Source organism: Xiphophorus hellerii, chromosome 13 (assembly GCF_003331165.1).
Source record: "Xiphophorus hellerii strain 12219 chromosome 13, Xiphophorus_hellerii-4.1, whole genome shotgun sequence".
NCBI lineage: Eukaryota > Metazoa > Chordata > Actinopteri > Cyprinodontiformes > Poeciliidae > Xiphophorus > Xiphophorus hellerii.
The window spans coordinates 20,084,332-20,103,236 of record NC_045684.1 but is presented as its reverse complement, the minus strand read 5'-3'; the positions used below and the strand labels follow the sequence as shown (position 1 = coordinate 20,103,236).

At 41.3% G+C, this 18,905-nt stretch overlaps 3 protein-coding genes across 6 annotated transcripts in view; all 3 read left to right on the top strand.

Moving 5' to 3' along the window:
* The first annotated feature begins 537 nt into the window (after positions 1-537).
* LOC116731439 (homeobox protein Hox-A7) lies at positions 538-3,349 on the top strand. The gene is made up of 2 exons (XM_032581180.1): positions 538-1,654; positions 2,565-3,349. The coding sequence occupies exons 1-2, from the start codon at positions 1,294-1,296 to the stop codon at positions 2,852-2,854; spliced, it is 651 nt and encodes a 216-aa protein (XP_032437071.1). The 5' UTR covers positions 538-1,293; the 3' UTR covers positions 2,855-3,349.
* A 1,229-nt stretch (positions 3,350-4,578) lies between these two features.
* hoxa3a (homeobox A3a) overlaps positions 4,579-18,905 on the top strand; it is a 33,647-nt gene continuing 19,320 nt past the window's right edge. Inside the window, exons 1-3 of one of the 4 annotated variants that reach the window (XM_032581165.1) lie at positions 4,581-4,693; positions 11,688-11,761; positions 17,734-17,870. The gene's annotated coding sequence lies outside the window, so the exon portion shown is untranslated. Of the gene's footprint in view, positions 4,694-11,687; positions 11,762-14,406; positions 17,871-18,905 lie in introns of those variants that run through there. The other 3 variants (XM_032581167.1, XM_032581171.1, XM_032581168.1) reach the window with 3 other exon arrangements.
* Positions 4,581-10,563, top strand: hoxa5a (homeobox A5a). The gene is made up of 3 exons (XM_032581178.1): positions 4,581-4,693; positions 7,713-8,814; positions 9,508-10,563. The coding sequence occupies exons 2-3, from the start codon at positions 8,214-8,216 to the stop codon at positions 9,756-9,758; spliced, it is 852 nt and encodes a 283-aa protein (XP_032437069.1). The 5' UTR covers positions 4,581-4,693; positions 7,713-8,213; the 3' UTR covers positions 9,759-10,563.

Genomic DNA, 18,905 nt, shown 5'->3' with positions numbered 1-18,905 from the left:
TAGTGGTAGTAGTAGTAATAATATAAATACATTAGGTGCATGTTTTCAAATTGTTGCTATTTTTGTCAAGGATGAAAAGCAATGACATATTGTGTTTATTTAAAAGACGTTTGAATTGACTAAATGTACCGATTATAAATGTACTATTTATTACTATTAATAAATATTATTCGTCAATGAATAAGTAGGGAAGTAGGTCATAAGTTAGTCGTGTGTTTCTTGTTATTTTTATTTTTATTTATTTTTAGTTTTTATTTTTTTTATACCTGCAATTCAATTAAAGGGGAGGGCCACTGGTAATATTTCCTCGGTTGCCTTGGGCATGGTTTTAATCCTGATGGACGTGTAGGTGTAGTTGCAGTGCGTTCTGAAAAATGTTATATAGATATACAATAATATACAATTATACAATGTGTATAATAATAATAATAATAATAATAATAATAATAATAATAATAATAATAATAACAGCAACAGAAATGTTATTATTATAAGTCTGTTTTTTCTTGTCATTTTAAATTGAAGGAGCTTTTCATAAATTACATATCTGACTCAAGCGTGTGTGTTAAATTCAAAGACAAAATTGTTTAAGTTAAAGTTGAATTACATCTTCAGCTTCAGTGATATTAATACAGAACATAAATAGAGATGTATTTGCATAAAATGGAGTTTATCACCAAGTCACTTAACTGATTCGTTTAAAATACTCGCAAAAGATTCAAAACACGTTCATTATTTCAAAACACGTTCACCATTATTTCGTTACATTTTTACATGTTCAGTAGTTAATCTAGTGTAAGGTGTTAAAAAGGAGTAAACGAGCAGTCTCACTGTTAATATACCAACGCCGCCTATTATTGCATTTATTAGAATAGTTACACGCCATTAGATGTAGGTAAAAGTATTAAAACGAACAAAAAATAATGCATTTCCAGTTTCTTGGTGAGGAAGGAGGGAAGCGACATGATGCTGTTATGACTGTAACTGCATCTAAAGATCATTTAGATTGCGAGAATTTCTCTGCAGCGTGTTTATTCGACTCTACGTGTTTATGTGTGTGAGGTGTTGATCCCGCTCCGTGGTCCGGTGCCATCGCGACATCCACGCCTCTGCTGATTGGATGAGAGCAACCGGGCCTTAGTCACATGGCTGAGTTCTTTAGTCCAGAGCAAAAATGGGGTTTGGTGTAAATCTAGGGTGTATTGCTGTCATATATCACGCTACCTCGTAAAAACGACACTGAGGATTCTGGGCCAACAAATCAGAGCGGGGGTGAAAAAAGGGAAAAAAATTATGAGTTCTTATTATGTGGACAGTCTCCTTTGCAAATCTGCGCCGGGTAGTTCTCTGTTTCCGATCGTCGAGCGAGCGTCTTGTGGCATTGGACCTGGAGGGGAGAACAGTCGGACTGCGGCCGTCACGTTTACGCCATCCCTCCCTGGAGTTTACAGCGTCAGTAACGCAGCCTACCAGAGTCTGAACCCCGTGTTTATCGCAGGATGTGGCCTGGGACGGGACATACACACTCAGGACTGCAGCAGCCCGCTTGATCAGGGCCGCCTGTTCAGCGGGAGCTGCTGTCATCCGGGACCGGGACCCCTCACCTCGCCTCCGGACAAACAGTACCGTATGTACCCTTGGATGAGGGCATCGGGTAAGTTCTGACCCAAAACCACAACAATACTTACGCCGGACCTTAGCAGTTCGATTAATATCCACGCGCTCATTCCTGTCGCATGGAAAGAATCGTAAAACTTTTATTGCGCAGCTAATGAGTTCTGCAGCCATAAATTCATTTGACCAAAGCTCCCGTGTGTTCACTATAGGCAGAGACTTGCCGCTGGGGTTTTTTTCCTCTGCACTCCTATTACTCTTACAGCCTCTTCTCCCCCTTTGTGGCTGTAAAAGAGTCCGGTCTGTGGCGTAAATCAGCTCCCCCGTACTCTGCAGCTTCCTTCTAATTGAGTCTGCACCGCAGAGGCTGTGTTATTCTCTGAGAACCAGGATCAATATGACTCACAATTTCCGTCAGATAGATTTAGAGCACAATAAAACCTTATATATATATATATATATATTTATATATATACCAGTGAGAACTGGTTCGTTTTTAAACCAGAGACGTATGGTTTTTGTGTGTTGGGGTTTGTGTGTGTGTGTGTGTGTGTGGGTGTGTGTGTGTGTGTGTGTGTGTGTGGGTGTGTGTGTGTGTGTGTGTGTGTGTGCGAAGACCATTATAGGCTTTTAGTTGGAAAGGCCTTCGTGACACCAGAGGTTACAGACATGTGCAAATGACTCCAACACGACCACTTTAAAGTGTCAAAAACAAACAATAACAAAATAACAACAACAAAAAAAGACTTGTGTCTGTTGAGGAAATTTGAAGTAATACGAAAATACAAACCACAACAATGAAATACCATAGAGGAAAACATTGTGCCTGCAGCTATAAGTGTTTGTTTTTTTTCATTGCCAGCTTCCGAAAAATAATAACAAAAACAATAATAATGATTAAATAACTGTAATACAGGCATCTAACTTATTATTTTTCGTCTTCTCTGCAGATCCAACCCGAAAGCGGGGCCGGCAGACCTATTCCCGGCACCAGACCCTGGAGCTGGAGAAGGAGTTCCACTTCAACCGGTACCTGACCCGCAGGCGGAGGGTCGAGATCGCCCATGCCCTCAGCCTCTCCGAGAGACAGATCAAAATCTGGTTCCAGAACCGCAGAATGAAGTGGAAGAAGGACCACAAGGAAGAGTCCAACCACGAGGAGATGAAACAGGGCGACGATCACACCGAATCCGCAGATGGAGAACCCGGCAGCGCAGACCCGGTGGAGCCTAAACATTAAAGACGGAGATAGAGAGAATTAAATAATATTACATATGTTTAGGGACAATAAGGGACATGTTTCTTCACTTTTCAAGCGTGCACATATTCGAGTGTTTGAGTTTCAAAAATGATTGTGTGATTTCTGCTGCTTTGCATTTTAAATACTGAACAGCTAAGGGAAATAAATATTTCAACTTTATTTTTAGCTATGTTTTTGTATATAGCTATATCAACACAAATGATCATGCATGTGACTGATTACTACTGAACGAACATTCCGTTGAACGAAAACTACCTAACATGTTCCCTTTTATACATCGAGCTTTCGCAGATTGAAATTAAATCAGGATATTTTCTAAGCGAACGGATGTCAATTTCTTTTGATGATAGCACAGACATTGTCTCCTCCCGGGAATTGGCCTTGTTTCGAGACGGATGTGTGCTTTAATTAAATAAAAGTTCATCACTTAATGGAAATTTAGGTGTCCTGATCAATAAATCTGAATATTCACGAGTGCTGTTTCTGCCTCGACTTCCCATCTACTGTACATACACGCCTCTAGAATTGAAGGCTTCCAAAAGTGCTTGGATAAGCATTAGTCGGCATTTTTATTTTTTGTTGCGTTGGTAGCTCTAATTGACAATGTGCCAGTAACTAGTACTGTGATCAATTTAGGCTGTGTGCTAACTGTAAAGCCAGCAACTTCCAGATGAATGGGAGGCACATTAAAAGTGTAATGGAGCATAAAGAATGTTAAGGAAAAAAAATGCTACGACCTGCACATGTTTTTATTAGGAACATAATTACAGGGAAAGTAAAGGTTAGAAACTACAGACTACCACATTTGGCACACTTGTAAGTGAGCCATATATATATCTGTATACATTTCATATATATATATATATATATATATATATATATATATATATATATATATATATATATATATATATATATTTCACTTATAATATATATATATATATATATATATATATGGCTGCGCGTGTATCCGTTGAGAACCTGTCTGCATATGTTCACACTTTCGTCGAAGCAGAAAGTGTGAACATATGCATAACAGGTTCTCCATATTCGGTCACCTGTGCAGGCCATTTTTAAAGTCTGTTCTGTGTGAGAGGTTAGATAAACAGTGAAGTTAAAGAATTTGAACTATGAGGATGCGAGGTGGGACTGGCTGCCTGCGGATGTTGAACTCTGCGTTCCCTCTCCTCCTCTCTCGGTAAGATGGCGCCTGATGGCGACCTGCACCCCCTCCTTCCCTTCCCTTCCCTTTCTCCTTCTCCAGCCTCTCTCCTCCCCTTTCCATCACCCACCCTTTCTCTCTCTCACCCTCCGTCCCCAGCGCCGGGCCATAAATCCGTTGTTGTTTATGAAAATTTACAACACAGCGCTTCAACTTTACGAGCCGACTCGGCTTCCCATTGGCTGGACGGCTCGGTCACGTGTCATCGAGCCGTGAACATGAACTTTTTTATATTTATATATATATATATAATTTCCAATAGCGGAATAGAGCAGCCTTTCATTTAGAAGACTCGGGCTTCCTTGCTCGACTCTCCCCACCAGTCATCAACCTTATGTTCAACTCTTTCTCATCTTTGCTATTTTGGAGATTATTGTGAGCATTTTTTTTTCTTATTTCAAATCGAAACACAGGAGCTATACACTGAGGCATGATTGGATATGTTTGGGCTTTCGACACGCCTTGGCGGGACAAATGGAAGGAGCGCTGGTGCGTCACTGACCCCCAGGAGTCCCGGTTTCCGTCCGTGGACTCAGCTGGAGGCTTTCCCCTTCCACCCTTGATTTGCACTGTTGACATGCAGAGGCCGTCACAAGGTAAGGCAGCTGAAGTTCCCAGACTGCACATGTTCAGGCGTCGATATGAATTTGCAAAGTTAAATACTAATGCTCCGTTTTCCTGCGCATTGTCGAATTCAACGAGAGGTACATGTCAATATCAAATAGATACGTGTCCAGGTTGTTGAAAGACTGCGTTCATTTCGTGTTCTGACTTGCCCATGTGGACCTTATTTGTTTGTTGTTTTGCTTTAAATGTGGTCTGCGAAATTCAAAACGTGCTCTTTGCTGCCCTCCTGTGGATAAGATTAGGAAACGTTATGAAGGTCTGCCTTTAGTCCTGGTGCCAAAGAGCTAAACATTTGTGTATAATATTGTGTTAGTGTGTGATTATTTTCTGAACGTGTTTTGCATTTTACCTGAGCATGCACCTTTTAAACATTGACGCGTCAGACTGCGTGAAACTGCGGGGTTTGAAGCTGCAACTGGTGAATTGCAAATCTCTGCTGTGGAGCCAGAACATCACAGAGCTTGGCGTTTGACAATTTTATTCTTGAAAATGTTATACACTGCTTCTGAATCTACAGGCTTAAAATATCAATGTGCAATCATGTGATTGAAACTGTGCCGACCTTGTGCTGTCAGCTGCTGCTGCTGCAAATATTTGTGTGCAGCCCCAGCAAAGCCCTCGTGGGTTGACTTTTGCGTCTTTTGTTTCTTGTAAATCTTTTGCATTTGAATGTGTGACCATGCAAATCGTCAATATAGTTGCGTTACTAAATTCGAGACTTTGCTGCTTCAGTTGCTTTGCAGCAAATCGCTGAGTGCAGCTTGGGGAGAAAAATAAAACATAAAATAACTGACAATATATTTTTTGTTAATTATTTTCAACTTCTCTTGTTAAATTTCGTGCATCTCATATTACAGAGGGTGATTATATCGGTGCATGCAGGCATTGAAAATTAATGCAAATAATGCATTGCCCCAATAAAGGGCTCTTTGCAGATTTTTTTTTTAAATGCTCGTTACCTTTTGCAAACTGTTCTTTAAGACCAAACAAATTTTTTCTTGTACATTCACAGATCATGTGACTGTAATACAGACACGCATATATGTAAATATTTCTATTTCTAGATGTTTATGTATTCAATTTATGAAATTATTCTTTTAAAAAAGGACAACGCTCATTTTTATGTTCATTATTTCGACTGTGTAAAGAAGATTGCGCCCAAAAAAAGTAAAAAAAGGTTTGAAACATTATTATTATTATTATTATTATTATTATTATTATTATTATTATTATTATTATTATTGATAATAATAATAATAGGAATAACATTCCTTTTTTTCATTTTGCTACTTTATTTTGGTAAACGTCCCCATCATATGAAAAGGCCAGTTGTAAAGCGGTTCGTCTGCCTTTTCTTCCAATCGTGTTGTGATGCTGCGTCGCTGTGAATGCCCCCTGACCCCCCTCTCGCCCCTCTGCCTCTCTCGTTCCTCCTTTCTTTTATTTTTTTATGGTCCTATAGCTCTCGAGTGTGTCCCTGCTTCAACTCAAACAGGTTTCGTGGGAACTTTGTTGTCACTGGCCCCAACTCACAGATCAGCTGCTGCAGCATTGCAGCTTCGGCAACATGCTCCTTGCGCAGCAGCTCATGTGCAACCTTTGTGCAGTCCTCTGCACTGCTGTAGCATGCATCCAGCCTTTCTGGACTCACCAAGTCGAACGCATATCTTGCGTTTCTGCGTTCTTAACGCGCAAGAACGGGCTTGTGCATTTGGGGAAATAAAACAAAAATGGCCGCTCCGGGGGTGAGAGAGGGCATGAACCAGGGAACAAGTCTGTGCTTCTGAGAGGCGAAGGTGCCATAAAAATTCCAGAAGAGAGAGAGAGAGGGGAAAAAAAGCCAAACGGGAAGCTCTGTCCGTTGCATGTGTGCACGGCTTTATGGAGGCTTCTGCGCCTTCATGCACAAGATTTTGACCTCATTCCATAGTTCATCTCTTTATAATATAATGTCTGAAGCTGATTTATCCATTTGTGATACAATAAAAAGCTAAACAGAGTGATTGGGATGCTTTGAACAGAGCAAAAACATAAAAAAAGAGAAAGAATATAAGTTCCCAGCTGAAAGTTGTTTCTTTTTCCAGTGACCATTTTTCAAACTCATTGTTTGGAGAAATGCGGAATTCTTGCCGTATCTGTGCAATTCTAAAGAAAAATGAGCAAATGAGAAATTTGGAACGCGACTAGCCCCTAATTTCTTTTCTCCTGCTATAATTAGTTATTATTTTTCTATCTTTTTTCCCCGTCTCATTTCAAAAACAATTTCTTCAGTTTAAACTACAAATTACTTGCGAGATATTCATAGATTTGTTTTCCAATACGTTGTCTTCTCCCTCTCATCGTTTCTCTGAGCTCGAGAACAAATTTCGGTTGCCTTTAGTTTCTCATAAAAAAAGAGAACTATAATTCTCTCATCGGTCTCAGTTGACATCTCACACACATATAAAAAGTAACTTTGCTGGAGGACGGAGTCTTTAAAAGTCAGAATGATAAAAGAGACGCCTCTAAATAAGACAAAAATAAGGTCGGATTATGTGCGTAAAAAATAAAAGACGCAATAGCCATCTTCTAAAGTGTCTGATGCTTTGCATCGACCCATTCTAACCTGCTTATAAACCATATTTCTGTGTTCATATAAAGCCTGTATGTGTGGGTATTCATTTTGCCAAAGTGGCACAAGCTGCAAAGGCTCTGAACGGCAGGCTCTGTTGCATTATTTGATATTGCGTATGTGATGTTTTGAGCTTCAATCTCCTCTCCCAACATTTACTCATCAGCACGTTCTCCCATGAAGTCGTTCAGCTCTTTTATATGGGGAAAAGTGCAAAAGAGCGCGCGGCCCTGCTCTGAATGGGCTTTTACTCTATTAACTGAGCCTATTTACAGCCATCTCCCGGCACAACGTGCATAACAGATTCTGATCGAATTATTCCTGTACACTATCTCTGGAGAGATTGAACTCTCAGCATGTCACGTTGTATTGTTTAGGAGACCTCTTTCTTTGCCGCAATGGTCGTTAACCTCCGAATGACCCCCGTGTGTGGAGCCCACGCCTCGGAAAAGCGCCGCAGACAGTCAGTGCAACAGTTGCGCCAGAGGATGGCGCAGCACGACAGTGGAAAAACTCCTCGCATAGCTGAGAGCGCAAGGCAGGGGAGGCGCGCACTCCCTCCCATCCCGCCCGAGTGTTTCCTGCGTGCACGAGTTTACCTCTGGAGGTCACCAGGCAGGATTTACGACTGGTCAACAAAAGCACGTGATTCTGCCTCGTACCCCATATTTGGGTGCCTACGTAAGAGAGAATCAAGTCCATGTCCCACTCTCATTTCCATAATTCATCATAAATTGTGCAAGGGTGCAATAGGACGCGCTAAAGCATAAGAGCCACAAATCAAGGAGCTGCAGGTTTATGCTGTTTACTTCCACCAAAATAATCACAAAAACAACAGCAATACCTGCAGCGGGCAAAAAAGGGGGAACTGTCAACAAATGAGCTCCTATTTTGTGAACTCATTCTGCGGTCGCTATCCCAATGGCGCGGACTTTCAGTTACATAATTATGGAGAGCATAATACCGCGAACGAGCAATACAGGGACTCCACGGCCATGCATTCCAGCAGGTACGGCTATGGCTACAACGGAATGGACTTGACGGTCGGGCGGACCGGCGGCGGACACTTTGTGGGCAGCGAGCGGACGCCGGGCTACTCCCCGACGCACACAGCGGCGGCAGCGGCAAGCCCTTCAGTGGAAAACGTCAGGTACAGCCAGTCCGCGGGCGGCAGCCAGAACTCGTCCCTTTCGCCTCCACCTGAGCCTCTGCCGTGCTCCTCCTCCACGGTGGCCAGCTTGTCGCCGGGCGCCGAGACGCAACCCCAACTCAGAGCCGTGAAGAACTCCATAAGCGGCGCCCAGTGCTCGGGCTCGAACGGGGGAGGCACGCTGTTGCTTGGTCGGGACTGTGCGTCCAAGGCTTCCCCCCTGGAGGAAGATAAGCCTGCGGGGAGCGCACCGACGACTCCTCAGAGTGCCAGCGACTCGGCACAGCCTCAGATATACCCGTGGATGAGAAAACTCCACATAAGTCATGGTAAACTGCTCTCTTTAATGATCTCTTATCGATTTTATGTCTTGTATGTGGAGCTGGTGCTGTTGATTTTTTTTTTAAAAGAAAGTATTGTAACTTACAAACAAATCGTAGTGAAATTTCGGTATTTTATATTAGTGATGTCTGACACAGATATTAAAAACGTGGCACCAAATCGCGCCTCTCACCTGTTTTGTTAAAGCTTTGATTTATGCAGATAAGGGTCATTTAGCAAAGCTCACCTTTTACTCAGAGGATAAAATATTGTTTAACGATAAAATTTGGATTTTGAGACATTTTGTGTACATACTTCAATTTCTGTAGTGTGTAGATTAATATATTAATCTCCGGGTGGTTATCAATTCTTTTTAACTCAGTTCAGTTCAGCTTAACTCATTTGTGCAGCGCTATTTTACAACAAATGACATGGTAGGGATATTTCCAAGATAAATTCATTGACACACATTTATAATCCGATTAAGTTAAAATGATTCCAGAAAGTCAGACTCAAATTTGCTTTCAGGAGGAAAAAAAATATATAAACAATTTCAGTTTCAAACTTTCAATTTCCAACTCGAATATTCAGATCCATGATGCACAGCTCCCCTTGTCTTGGCAATAATGTGTTCAAACTTTACACATTCACGTAAACGTTCTTTACAACTCTTTCTCTTTCTGCTGTGCTTCTGTCCAAAGATTTGTCCGGACCTGAAGGCAAGCGAGCCCGAACCGCCTACACCCGGTACCAGACCCTGGAGCTGGAGAAGGAGTTCCACTTCAACCGGTACCTGACCCGCAGGCGGCGGATCGAGATCGCCCATGCCCTCTGCCTCTCCGAGAGACAGATCAAAATCTGGTTCCAGAACCGGAGAATGAAGTGGAAGAAGGACAACAAGCTGAAGAGCATGAGCATGGCGGCCGCAGGCGGGGGAGCCTACAGGCCTTGATAGCCCCCCTGCATCTTCTCTCATAAATAAAGTGAAATGAAATAAACTATTGAAAGTGTACAAAAAAAAATAAGAAAAAAATCTCGCAAAGACTTGTTGGCGGAGGCTTTGAGCCACCTCATCTTCTGTAAATGCCCCCATTAACCTTATATTTTCTTTATATTCTCACCGTGTTAATCAGTATGCGAGTAAAAATATGCATTATGTACAGTTCTGTTAAGATTAAGGACAAAAAAGAGAAAGAAACGTTTAAATTATTTCTTGTTCAGAAGGAGAAAAAAAAATCAAAAGCTTGAACTTGTCCAGTAAAAATCTGTGTGATGCACTCAAAACAGCAGTCTGATAAATACTAACTAAATAGAAGGTTTGTGTTTAGTTCTCTCTGTACATGTACTGTATATGTATGTATTTATTTGTCTCATGTATTGTGCCAACTTGTCAGAAAAAAAAAAAAAAACTCGCTTCCGATAACCAGCAAATAAGCGTTTTGTGTGCGTAATTGTATTGTGAACACACGTGTATGGACAGAGGTGCCGTCTCGCCCCTTTGTATGTACAGTGGCGGTGCTTTGTTTTCTTAAGTTGTTTTTCTTTTCTTTTCTTTTTTTTTTGCAGGAGATTATGTTCGACTTGCTCACCTGGGCGCAGCACAGTTAACAAAAAAAAAAACGTGTTCGTCCCTGTTTTTTTCTTGCTGTTTCTATGTGGAAGGTCCCCCACCTTTATGACTTCATCGTGATGAGCTTTTTTTTGTAAATGTTTTTCAAAGACTGGAAAGAGGTAAAAAAAAAAAAAAAAGAAAAGAAAAAAATGCTACAATAATCAGAAGAATGATATCGATGCTCATGTTGATGATGGCTGTCATAGCCGTGATAATAAACTTTTTACTGGAAACGGCAACTTTAGTGAGTTTCTTTTTCAGACTTTGTGATGCGCGGGGCCGCTTGGTGGAGGATTTTTCCTCCAAAAGCTGGACGTGTGTTTTTACTGCTATTTAGGGTTGGCTAGTTTTTATCTTTATGTAGCCAGAAAATGTAAAAGATATACATAAATTTCTTAGGCCATAGACCGAATCCGGATTTAGTCCAAACTAAGAAGTCAAAAGTCTTGTTTAGAGAATCATCCTCAAAACCGTTAACCGCATTTAGTCATGAAAACTTCCTCTACTGGTAGACGTCTATATATATATATATATATATATATATATATATATATATATATATATATATATACTTTTAATTTTCAACTGGGTTCAGACACCAGTGGACATCTTTATCTGAACGCTTTTTCACCTTTTTTGCATTTCAACCACATTTTGTTTACAAGGAGGCATTTGCTTTCTTCTTCTTTGTGGTTAATTCGAGGCCTCTGCTCGTTCTTCCTTAACATTCCACCCCCCCACCCCTCAAAAAAAGAAGTCAAAGTCTCCTCGCCTTTTCTGAGTCAAATCCGGTTGAATTCAACAGGTTCTGTCATTGAATGAAAGCTGTTACTCACCTTGTTGTGGTGTTGCATGGGAAGTGGGGTTGCGGTGGTGGGTGTGTGTGTGTGTGGGGGGGGGGGGTGGGGTGAAACTCCACTAACAAGCTCCAAGCAGGGGCCGACCAGTCCACCCCACACCCCCCTTTGCGCACACTCTTCTGAGCAATCCCCAGCAAATTAACTCGACTTTTTTCCCCGGCTGTAAACTTTATTACAGGGCCGATTCTGGCTCCTCTTGACATTTGGGTGCTAAATGAATGGGGGGTTTTGTCTATGAATTAGATCGTAAAAAATCAGCCGGCAGAGCGGCCAGATAGGCTCACTGGCCATAAACGGTCACGTGGTGGGCCATTAAAGTAAGTTTTATGGTTTTGGGGAGTTGACAGTATATTGCACATAACATATAATCGCAGTGAGGGCGAAGCCTTGTCTGACTCTCTCTTTGCAGCCTCTGTTGCTCGGACTTTCCTCTCGGCGTGGACCGGACACTCTCTCTCTCCAGGATGAAGACCGCCTCTCTGGGTAAGTTTCTCCAGACCAACCGGTAGCCAGAGTGCAGTCACCCCGTGTTAAACAGCCGTATTATTGTATTCGCTCCCCTCTCTATCCGTCCCTATTAGTGCATTACACTAATTTGTCAGTTGTGGAGTGCTGGATACTGGTCTCGGCAGATGTTGCGCAGGGTTGGGTCCAGCTCATGGCTATTTAATTGCTTCCTTTCCTGCGTAACTTGTTTCCCCTCCATCTGCGGTGTAACTCATAATCCATTTTTACATGTTGGATAATTATCTCTGTGTCCATTTCCACCCCCACAAAACTTGTCGTCTTATTACATTGGAGGACTCACAGACCGTGCAGCCAGAAATGTTCCATATTGGGCAGCAGGAGAGCGGGCGGTGTCGCCTGATAAAGTTAAGCCCTGACGCAGGCCTGCAGATGCACAAGTGTGATTGGATTGCGATTGCACAGATGACTTTTGGAGCACGCGTGAAGGTCCATAGTCGCCGAGGGAAAGAGCAAAAGTTGCAGGAGCGCAAACGTGCGCTCCACATGTTGGATGCGCGTGGAGGTGGACTTTGCTGTAAACACTGTCGGGTAAACACAACACAGGAAGAAGCAACAACGGGGGAAACGTTCGACAAGGAATTCCGTTTTGTGTCAACCAAGCTTTTCTTCTCCCTGTGTGTGTATTCGGGGTTGAAAAGTTCAGTTGACCTAAAAACAAAAAAAGTCACTCTCGCCTTGCGGGTGATCTCTTGTCTCGTCTGAACAAGGGCGAAGGCGGTCAAAAGTGGAAAAAGCGTTGAAAAAAAAATCATGTCTTAATAAAATGCTGATTGCATTTTTTGTTAAAGAAAACAGAGATATTTAGTGTGACAATGTTTTATTACATTTTAGTTTATTTTATTATCCTTAACAATAATAATGTGTGTCAGTCTGCCCTTATTTTAAGCGCAAATAAGTGTCACACAAGTAAGAAACTATCGGGAGCTGAAAAATCTGGTAACTAGAATGAAATTGAATATTATGAAATATGACAATAGTTGGCCATATTTCATAATATTCAATTGGTGGTGACCACGTGTCTGTCTTCTTAGTTGGCCAGACAGATTAAGTAGAGTTTTGCGACGGTTCGGAGGCCTTGTTGAAGAACAGCTTTAGAGAGCTCAGAATATGGCGTTGCAGCGCGTCCTTTCAGGTCAGAAAAATAACAATCCAGATGGACATTCGTTGAGAAAACGCATTTGGCGAACCGAATTCATTCGTGGTTTGATGAAAATTCAAACAGCTTTAAATAAACTATTGTCATAGGAAGAGTACGATGGTTTTGTATCATATGCAAATAAAAAATATCAATGTCCAAATCAGAAATGCAAAGCGAAACTGCAGTAGATTCAATTCTCCACAAATTTCTATTGTAATGTGAACTGGACCTAAAAAAGCAGAACAAAAACAAAAGCATATATTTGTTTTTACTCTTCCCGGTTTCATTTGAGGCATACTGAAAATCAAACAGGACGTGCCTCGAGCGCGGATCTATGGAACCGAAGCGCCCCCCTCTCTTCCCCTTTGCCAATATTTCAAATAAGGGAGACAGTTCGACAGGGCCCCATGTGCAGCGCGCTGCCAGGCTAAGATAGAGAAGGGGAGCGCTGCTGTGGGTTCATCCGGAGGTCAGCCCCTCAGCACAAAGATGAATCTGCATCCTCTCGGAGCCACCAGCAGAGCTCGCTTTAGGCCAAGTTCACTGTCACCCTGCTGCATGCAGAGGAAAACGAGGAAAACAAACCGCTTCCACATGCATGCACGGCGGCAAACGCGCGCACGCCTTCTCGGCAATGCCAGGTTGCCCATAAGGACAGTGCACGTAAATGAAGTTAGCGAAGGTTGCAAAGCCTGCGGTTGTGCACCAACACTGGAGGGAGTGATGTGTGCAGAGAGAGAGAGAGAGAGAGAGAGAGAGAAAGTTTTGAAGCGATGCTTCCAACAAAGTGTTTCCCCTGCTTTGCTTGCTCTGACTCTAATGGATAATTTGCATATTTTACAGCCCTATCAGCCTTGAGCTGGAGCTTGGTGCTGGATTGATTTCCTCCTCACTGTCACTGGGAATCATCACAAAGACGCAAAAGCATTTCACATCTTGGTTTTGGCAACTCGTCTGCTTATCAAATTTGTGGAAAATGATAATTAGTGCATATTAAAAGAGTCGACTTCTTCTTTGTGTGTGTGTACATATATATATATATATATATATATATATATATATATATATATAATATATATTTCTGTATATATATGTATATTGGGGAAGGCTGTGGGAGGTTGCAGATATCTCTCCTGGCTGCTACTGATGAGAGCGATATATGCTGCAGAAGAGGAGGAGAAGGAGGAAAAATTGGGGTCAAAAGTTTACGCGCTGAACAAGTCTCCGTCATCTGTTCACTCGGAGCTTGATGCCAGCCTTTATAAAAGCAATCTTGACTCTCCACACAAAAGGCAGAATAGCTTTGCATTACATATGTTGCACGGTGCACTCCAGGTGAACCCTGGATGCGCAGTGACCTCGCGTTAGGGACCAGAGAGGGGGTGAAAGGGACCCCCCCCCCCCCACACACACACACCCCTACACGCACGCACGCACACACACCCACACACACACACACACCCATGCACCCCCCCCCGCCACACACACACACACACACACACACACACTCCATGGGTCTCTCCCCCGCCTCAGCAACAAGATTGAGTGTTTGGCGTTTTATTAGGGCGGCTGATTGGTGAATTTCCTTTGAATAAATTGCATCTGATATGTTTAGGGACGAGGGCAAAATTTGCATTTTGAGGATTGATACTCTCGACCCGGTCACAGGGTAATGAGAAGGCCTCCACCCCCACCCTGAATAAGCCCCAGATCCTTTAAAACACATTTAGCCCCGCTCTTCCTGACCAGCTGAATAGAATCTTTTTTAAAAAACTAGAAATACCACAGATGTTTGCTGTTTTTTTTTCTTGCGTTTTATGAAACAGATTCAGATTTTTTTGTTTTCAGACATTTGCTTTAATTGTGTTGTCTTACGAAAGGTAATAACATCCAGTCAGCAAATACATATTTTTAATTCAGTTACAATTATTAACCTTTTCACCCTGAGATTTTTTTTTTCATCTCAATTGAAAATACCTGGGAAAACACAGCATTGCCTTTTATATAAACATCCGTTAGGGAGTGAAAATATGCAGAAATGACGTTTATTGATGCCTAAACACGGTAGAAAGATGAAAAAGCTACAGAGACTGTTTTTTGGGGGGGTTTTTTTGCACATAAAATCAAATAAGCTGCAAAGCGTAAATGTGATCTGCCGCCTTTGCGAATCAGGCGATATATTACAGAACAGACAAATAAACGGGTATTATCTTCTTAAAGTGTCGCTGAAAAGAAAGCTTGAAAAATCGTCGACTAAATGTTGTAGGGTTAATCAAATACGCCGAAGAATCCTTACTTTCATAGTCTTTGTTTTTCAAAAACTGTAAAAAGGACAAGTGGGGTAGAAAGCAAAATTCGCCTCATACATTTTCCGGCCTAAATATAAAAAATCACCGACCTACTTTAAATAGACATAACATAAGAAAGATGTGCCTAGATGGTCTGTTTGGAGAGTTGTCCTAGAAATGGGCTCAAAATGTAAACAAGCACAAGTAGCTATTGATTTCCAGATCAGATTCTTGGGCTTCACAATTTATCACAATTATGAAACAATTAGCAGAGAGTAAAACAGAATGGACGACACACATTTTACGTTTAAAACATATTTACTTTTAATATCACGAAATCACAGTCATACTTATATCACCAGGAAAGGATAAACAAAACCACATCATAGAACATTCTTTATTGCAACATTAACATGGAATGAATGGAAAAGGAATGCTTAATTCCACATAAAAAAAAAAGAAGTAATTATTCTTATTTAGGTATTTTTATGAATTAAAATTAATTGCATATAACACCGTTAGTGACTATTTGGGCGTTTTATGACCAATTTAAATGTTCATTTTGTCCAAATATGTTTCATAATAATTTTGAGAAGCTGTAGTTGGGCAAAAAAAAAAAAAAGTTTTATCCGGTCTAAATTCAAAATTAAAGTGTCCTTAATGAGTTAGTGGTATCTAGTTGCTCCACGTCTTGTAATTGTACACACACACATCCTAAAATGGATGATTAGTTCATTAGTTTCAATGCATAATGCGGATTATGTGGATTCCCATAAACGTCATATACGGTCAAATGTATTTTATCATCAAAATATCAGTTCATGATTGATGGATTTGATATTTTCTGTATTTTTGCTTTTGCAGAATCGTTTGCACCCAAGATGACTTGCGCTGTTTAAAGAGAAGAAACAAACAAACAAAAAATACGTCTTTTGTTCAACTTTTTAGAAACGTTCAGCGCGTCCAATCAAAACTAGCAGCTGTAGAAAGACGCCAGTTACTCTAATGGCTAATTGTTGCTGCAATAACCACGCTGTGAAAACGTCATAACGCCATGCATACCGCGCACCAAACGATTATATTACCAATGCCAGCCCGAGCCACAATGTTTCTTTAAAGACGTGAATTGGGCATGTTTCTATGGCATTTCTTGATTTTTTTCTTGCTCATGCAGACAGAAGACCTTGTGGGAGCCATACACAATCTGTCACCATCATCTCAAAGCACTTCTCTGATAATCCAAATTTACTGTATACTGTCAACTTGATATATATGGGCTGACTCGACCTTCACTTCGCAGTGTGTATGCGTCCGGAAAGCCAACACCTCGAACCCATTCACTGTGAAAGCTGAAATTTCAACTCAAGCCTGTTGCGGTTTCAGGCGTGATTTTCAGTTTTAAATCTTGTGGAAAATTGCGCGGATAACGAGCGTGTTCTCACACGCTTTCGTCGGGTTTCATTGGGACTGAAAGTAGATCAGTTTTCTTTTCTTGCATTTTGGCACAAATGTCTCCAGGAGCCAATGCGCGCAGGCCTGAAGTAGATAACAGGAGTAATCTGAAGCTGTGCATTCGAACGCTTTTCTAATAATGACGTTTTTAAAAAAAAAAATAAAAAAAAAGGTGTCCGAGGTTTATAGCAGCAACAAGTAGAATCATCTGTAAAACTCGCAGCCGCTCTTATCCTTGTCGGCTTAATTTACTGTAAGTGGATAACGGCTTAGCTGACCAGCTCTATATTTATGCTGGACCCGTGTTAGAATAGAAAGCCAGCAGAGTGTGAATTTAGATATCATGTGTAGCCTTCTTACCCGCCGACATTATGTTGACACATTGCCTCTCAGGTGGTCTCTGCGGCCGTGTAGGACACAGTGAATCTCCAGTATGCCATTTGCAATGAGTTAGGATGGATACTTAACCAGCTCTGGCTCAGTGCGCACAGGCCTGGCTGTTCTCAGGCGCTCTATTCCAACAGTCTGCAACTTTTGTGAAGATAAGGACTCTGGAAAATATCAGAAAACTCTTCATTCACATGCAGTCCATATCCTCACGTCTGAACGTATAAGTATTTTTGCAAACGTGTTACCAAGAAATCCCTCGAGGAACCCCCTTGTGTGTTGAAGTGCGCGCCCCCTGAAGAGCTAAAGAGAGCCTTGCAAAACTGAAGTCCAAGTCCGGGGTGAACCCCAGGTCACCGCGTCTAACAGATATGAAAATGTCGCCTCTTTGGGAAAAAAAAGAGGGGGCAACGCCTTGTTGTTTAACAAAGACTGTCAATGGGCAAGATTAATCAGAAACAAAATGGAAACGGTGTCACCTCGGGGTCAGGCAGAAGTTATCTCTGTGTAGGGGAGCGTCAAAGAAAAAAAAAAGAATAGGAGAGAGGCTGAGCAGCAGCAGCAGAACAGAAAAAAAATAGGGAGAGAAAAAGAGAAAAAAGAAAAGAAAGCTTTCAGTATTTCCGCAACTTTTGTGGGCCCCTTCTGGTTCTCTCTTGCAGAGGCCTTGTCGAGGTGGACCAGATCCGAGAGGAGCTGCTGCTGTTGCTGCATCCTCGAGGAGCACGGATACAGAGGGTCATCTCGGATAAGGAGCGGAAACTGGACGTGAACATGATGGCTGATGGCGAACAGCACGGTCAGACACGCTTTTCATGATGTCCGTCATGATAAAAGACATGCAATATGTCTTTTATCTTCTGTTTTTATTTTACATAACCAGATTTTTTTATTATTATTATTATTGTATCTCATTGAATCACAGACAATTTAGAATTTCAAAGCAGATTTCTGTAAATTCATCTTCTTCTCATTATTATTATTATTATTATTATTATTATTATTATTATTATTAGTAGTAGTAGTAGTAGTAGTATTAGTATTAGTATTAGTATTAGTATTATTAGCACCATTGTTGTTATTGTTGTTAACAGCAACAACCGCAACAATACTAAACTAACTAAAAAATTAAATTGCAGTACTTGATGAAACTAAGAACAGAGAAAACTATATGAGATTTTGTAGTAAAAATTTTAAAGGCTGTTTTTGTACTTCTTAAATCACTTCCCATGATGTATAAATTTATTCAGGGGCATTATTGCAAGTAAAATATGCGGTCGTCCTCAATGCACGGACACTTTCAGTTCTGACGTGCAGCTCTCTATTAACGCTTCTGCTGGATATTTGCTTTGGCGTCTGGCTGTATTACACATGCAAATCAAATGTTTTAGGTGTTAGACAAATTTATTTGCCTTTTAATAGAACTCGAGACACGGCATTGCACGCTTTCAGCACAAGCCAAGCTTACTCTGCAAAATATGGCTATGTAGACTCTCCATCAAGTTGTCAAACAAATAGAAAAAGCCGTTTTCTTGTTTTTTTTAAAGCAAACTATTAAGGTAAAAGATTGGGGTCGGCAGATTAGAAGTTGTTTTTTTTATTTTTTATTTGAAGATCTTTTAAAGCAGAGTTTTGCAGGTTGTTTGCACGTGTTGTGCGTGAATCAGAAGACATGTGCCCGTTTCAGAAGGACGCGCAAACCCGTGAAGACTTTCGAGGCTTTTGACATCTTTTGTTTTCTTTTCCAACCATGATGATTTTGATGTGCCCCCAATTCAAATCTGCGTTGCATCTTTGGGATGCAACAGATTCCAGTTGCAAGCAAAGGTGTTCA

Bases quoted from the DNA above. Each gene is read 5' to 3' on its own strand.
- hoxa5a (XM_032581178.1), top strand. From the start codon at position 8,214: ATGAGCTCCTATTTTGTGAACTCATTCTGCGGTCGCTATCCCAATGGC. The intron at 8,815-9,507 runs GTAAACTGCTCT...TTCTGTCCAAAG, and splicing joins AAAACTCCACATAAGTCATG to ATTTGTCCGGACCTGAAGGC.
- LOC116731439 (XM_032581180.1), top strand. From the start codon at position 1,294: ATGAGTTCTTATTATGTGGACAGTCTCCTTTGCAAATCTGCGCCGGGT. The intron at 1,655-2,564 runs GTAAGTTCTGAC...TCTTCTCTGCAG, and splicing joins CCCTTGGATGAGGGCATCGG to ATCCAACCCGAAAGCGGGGC.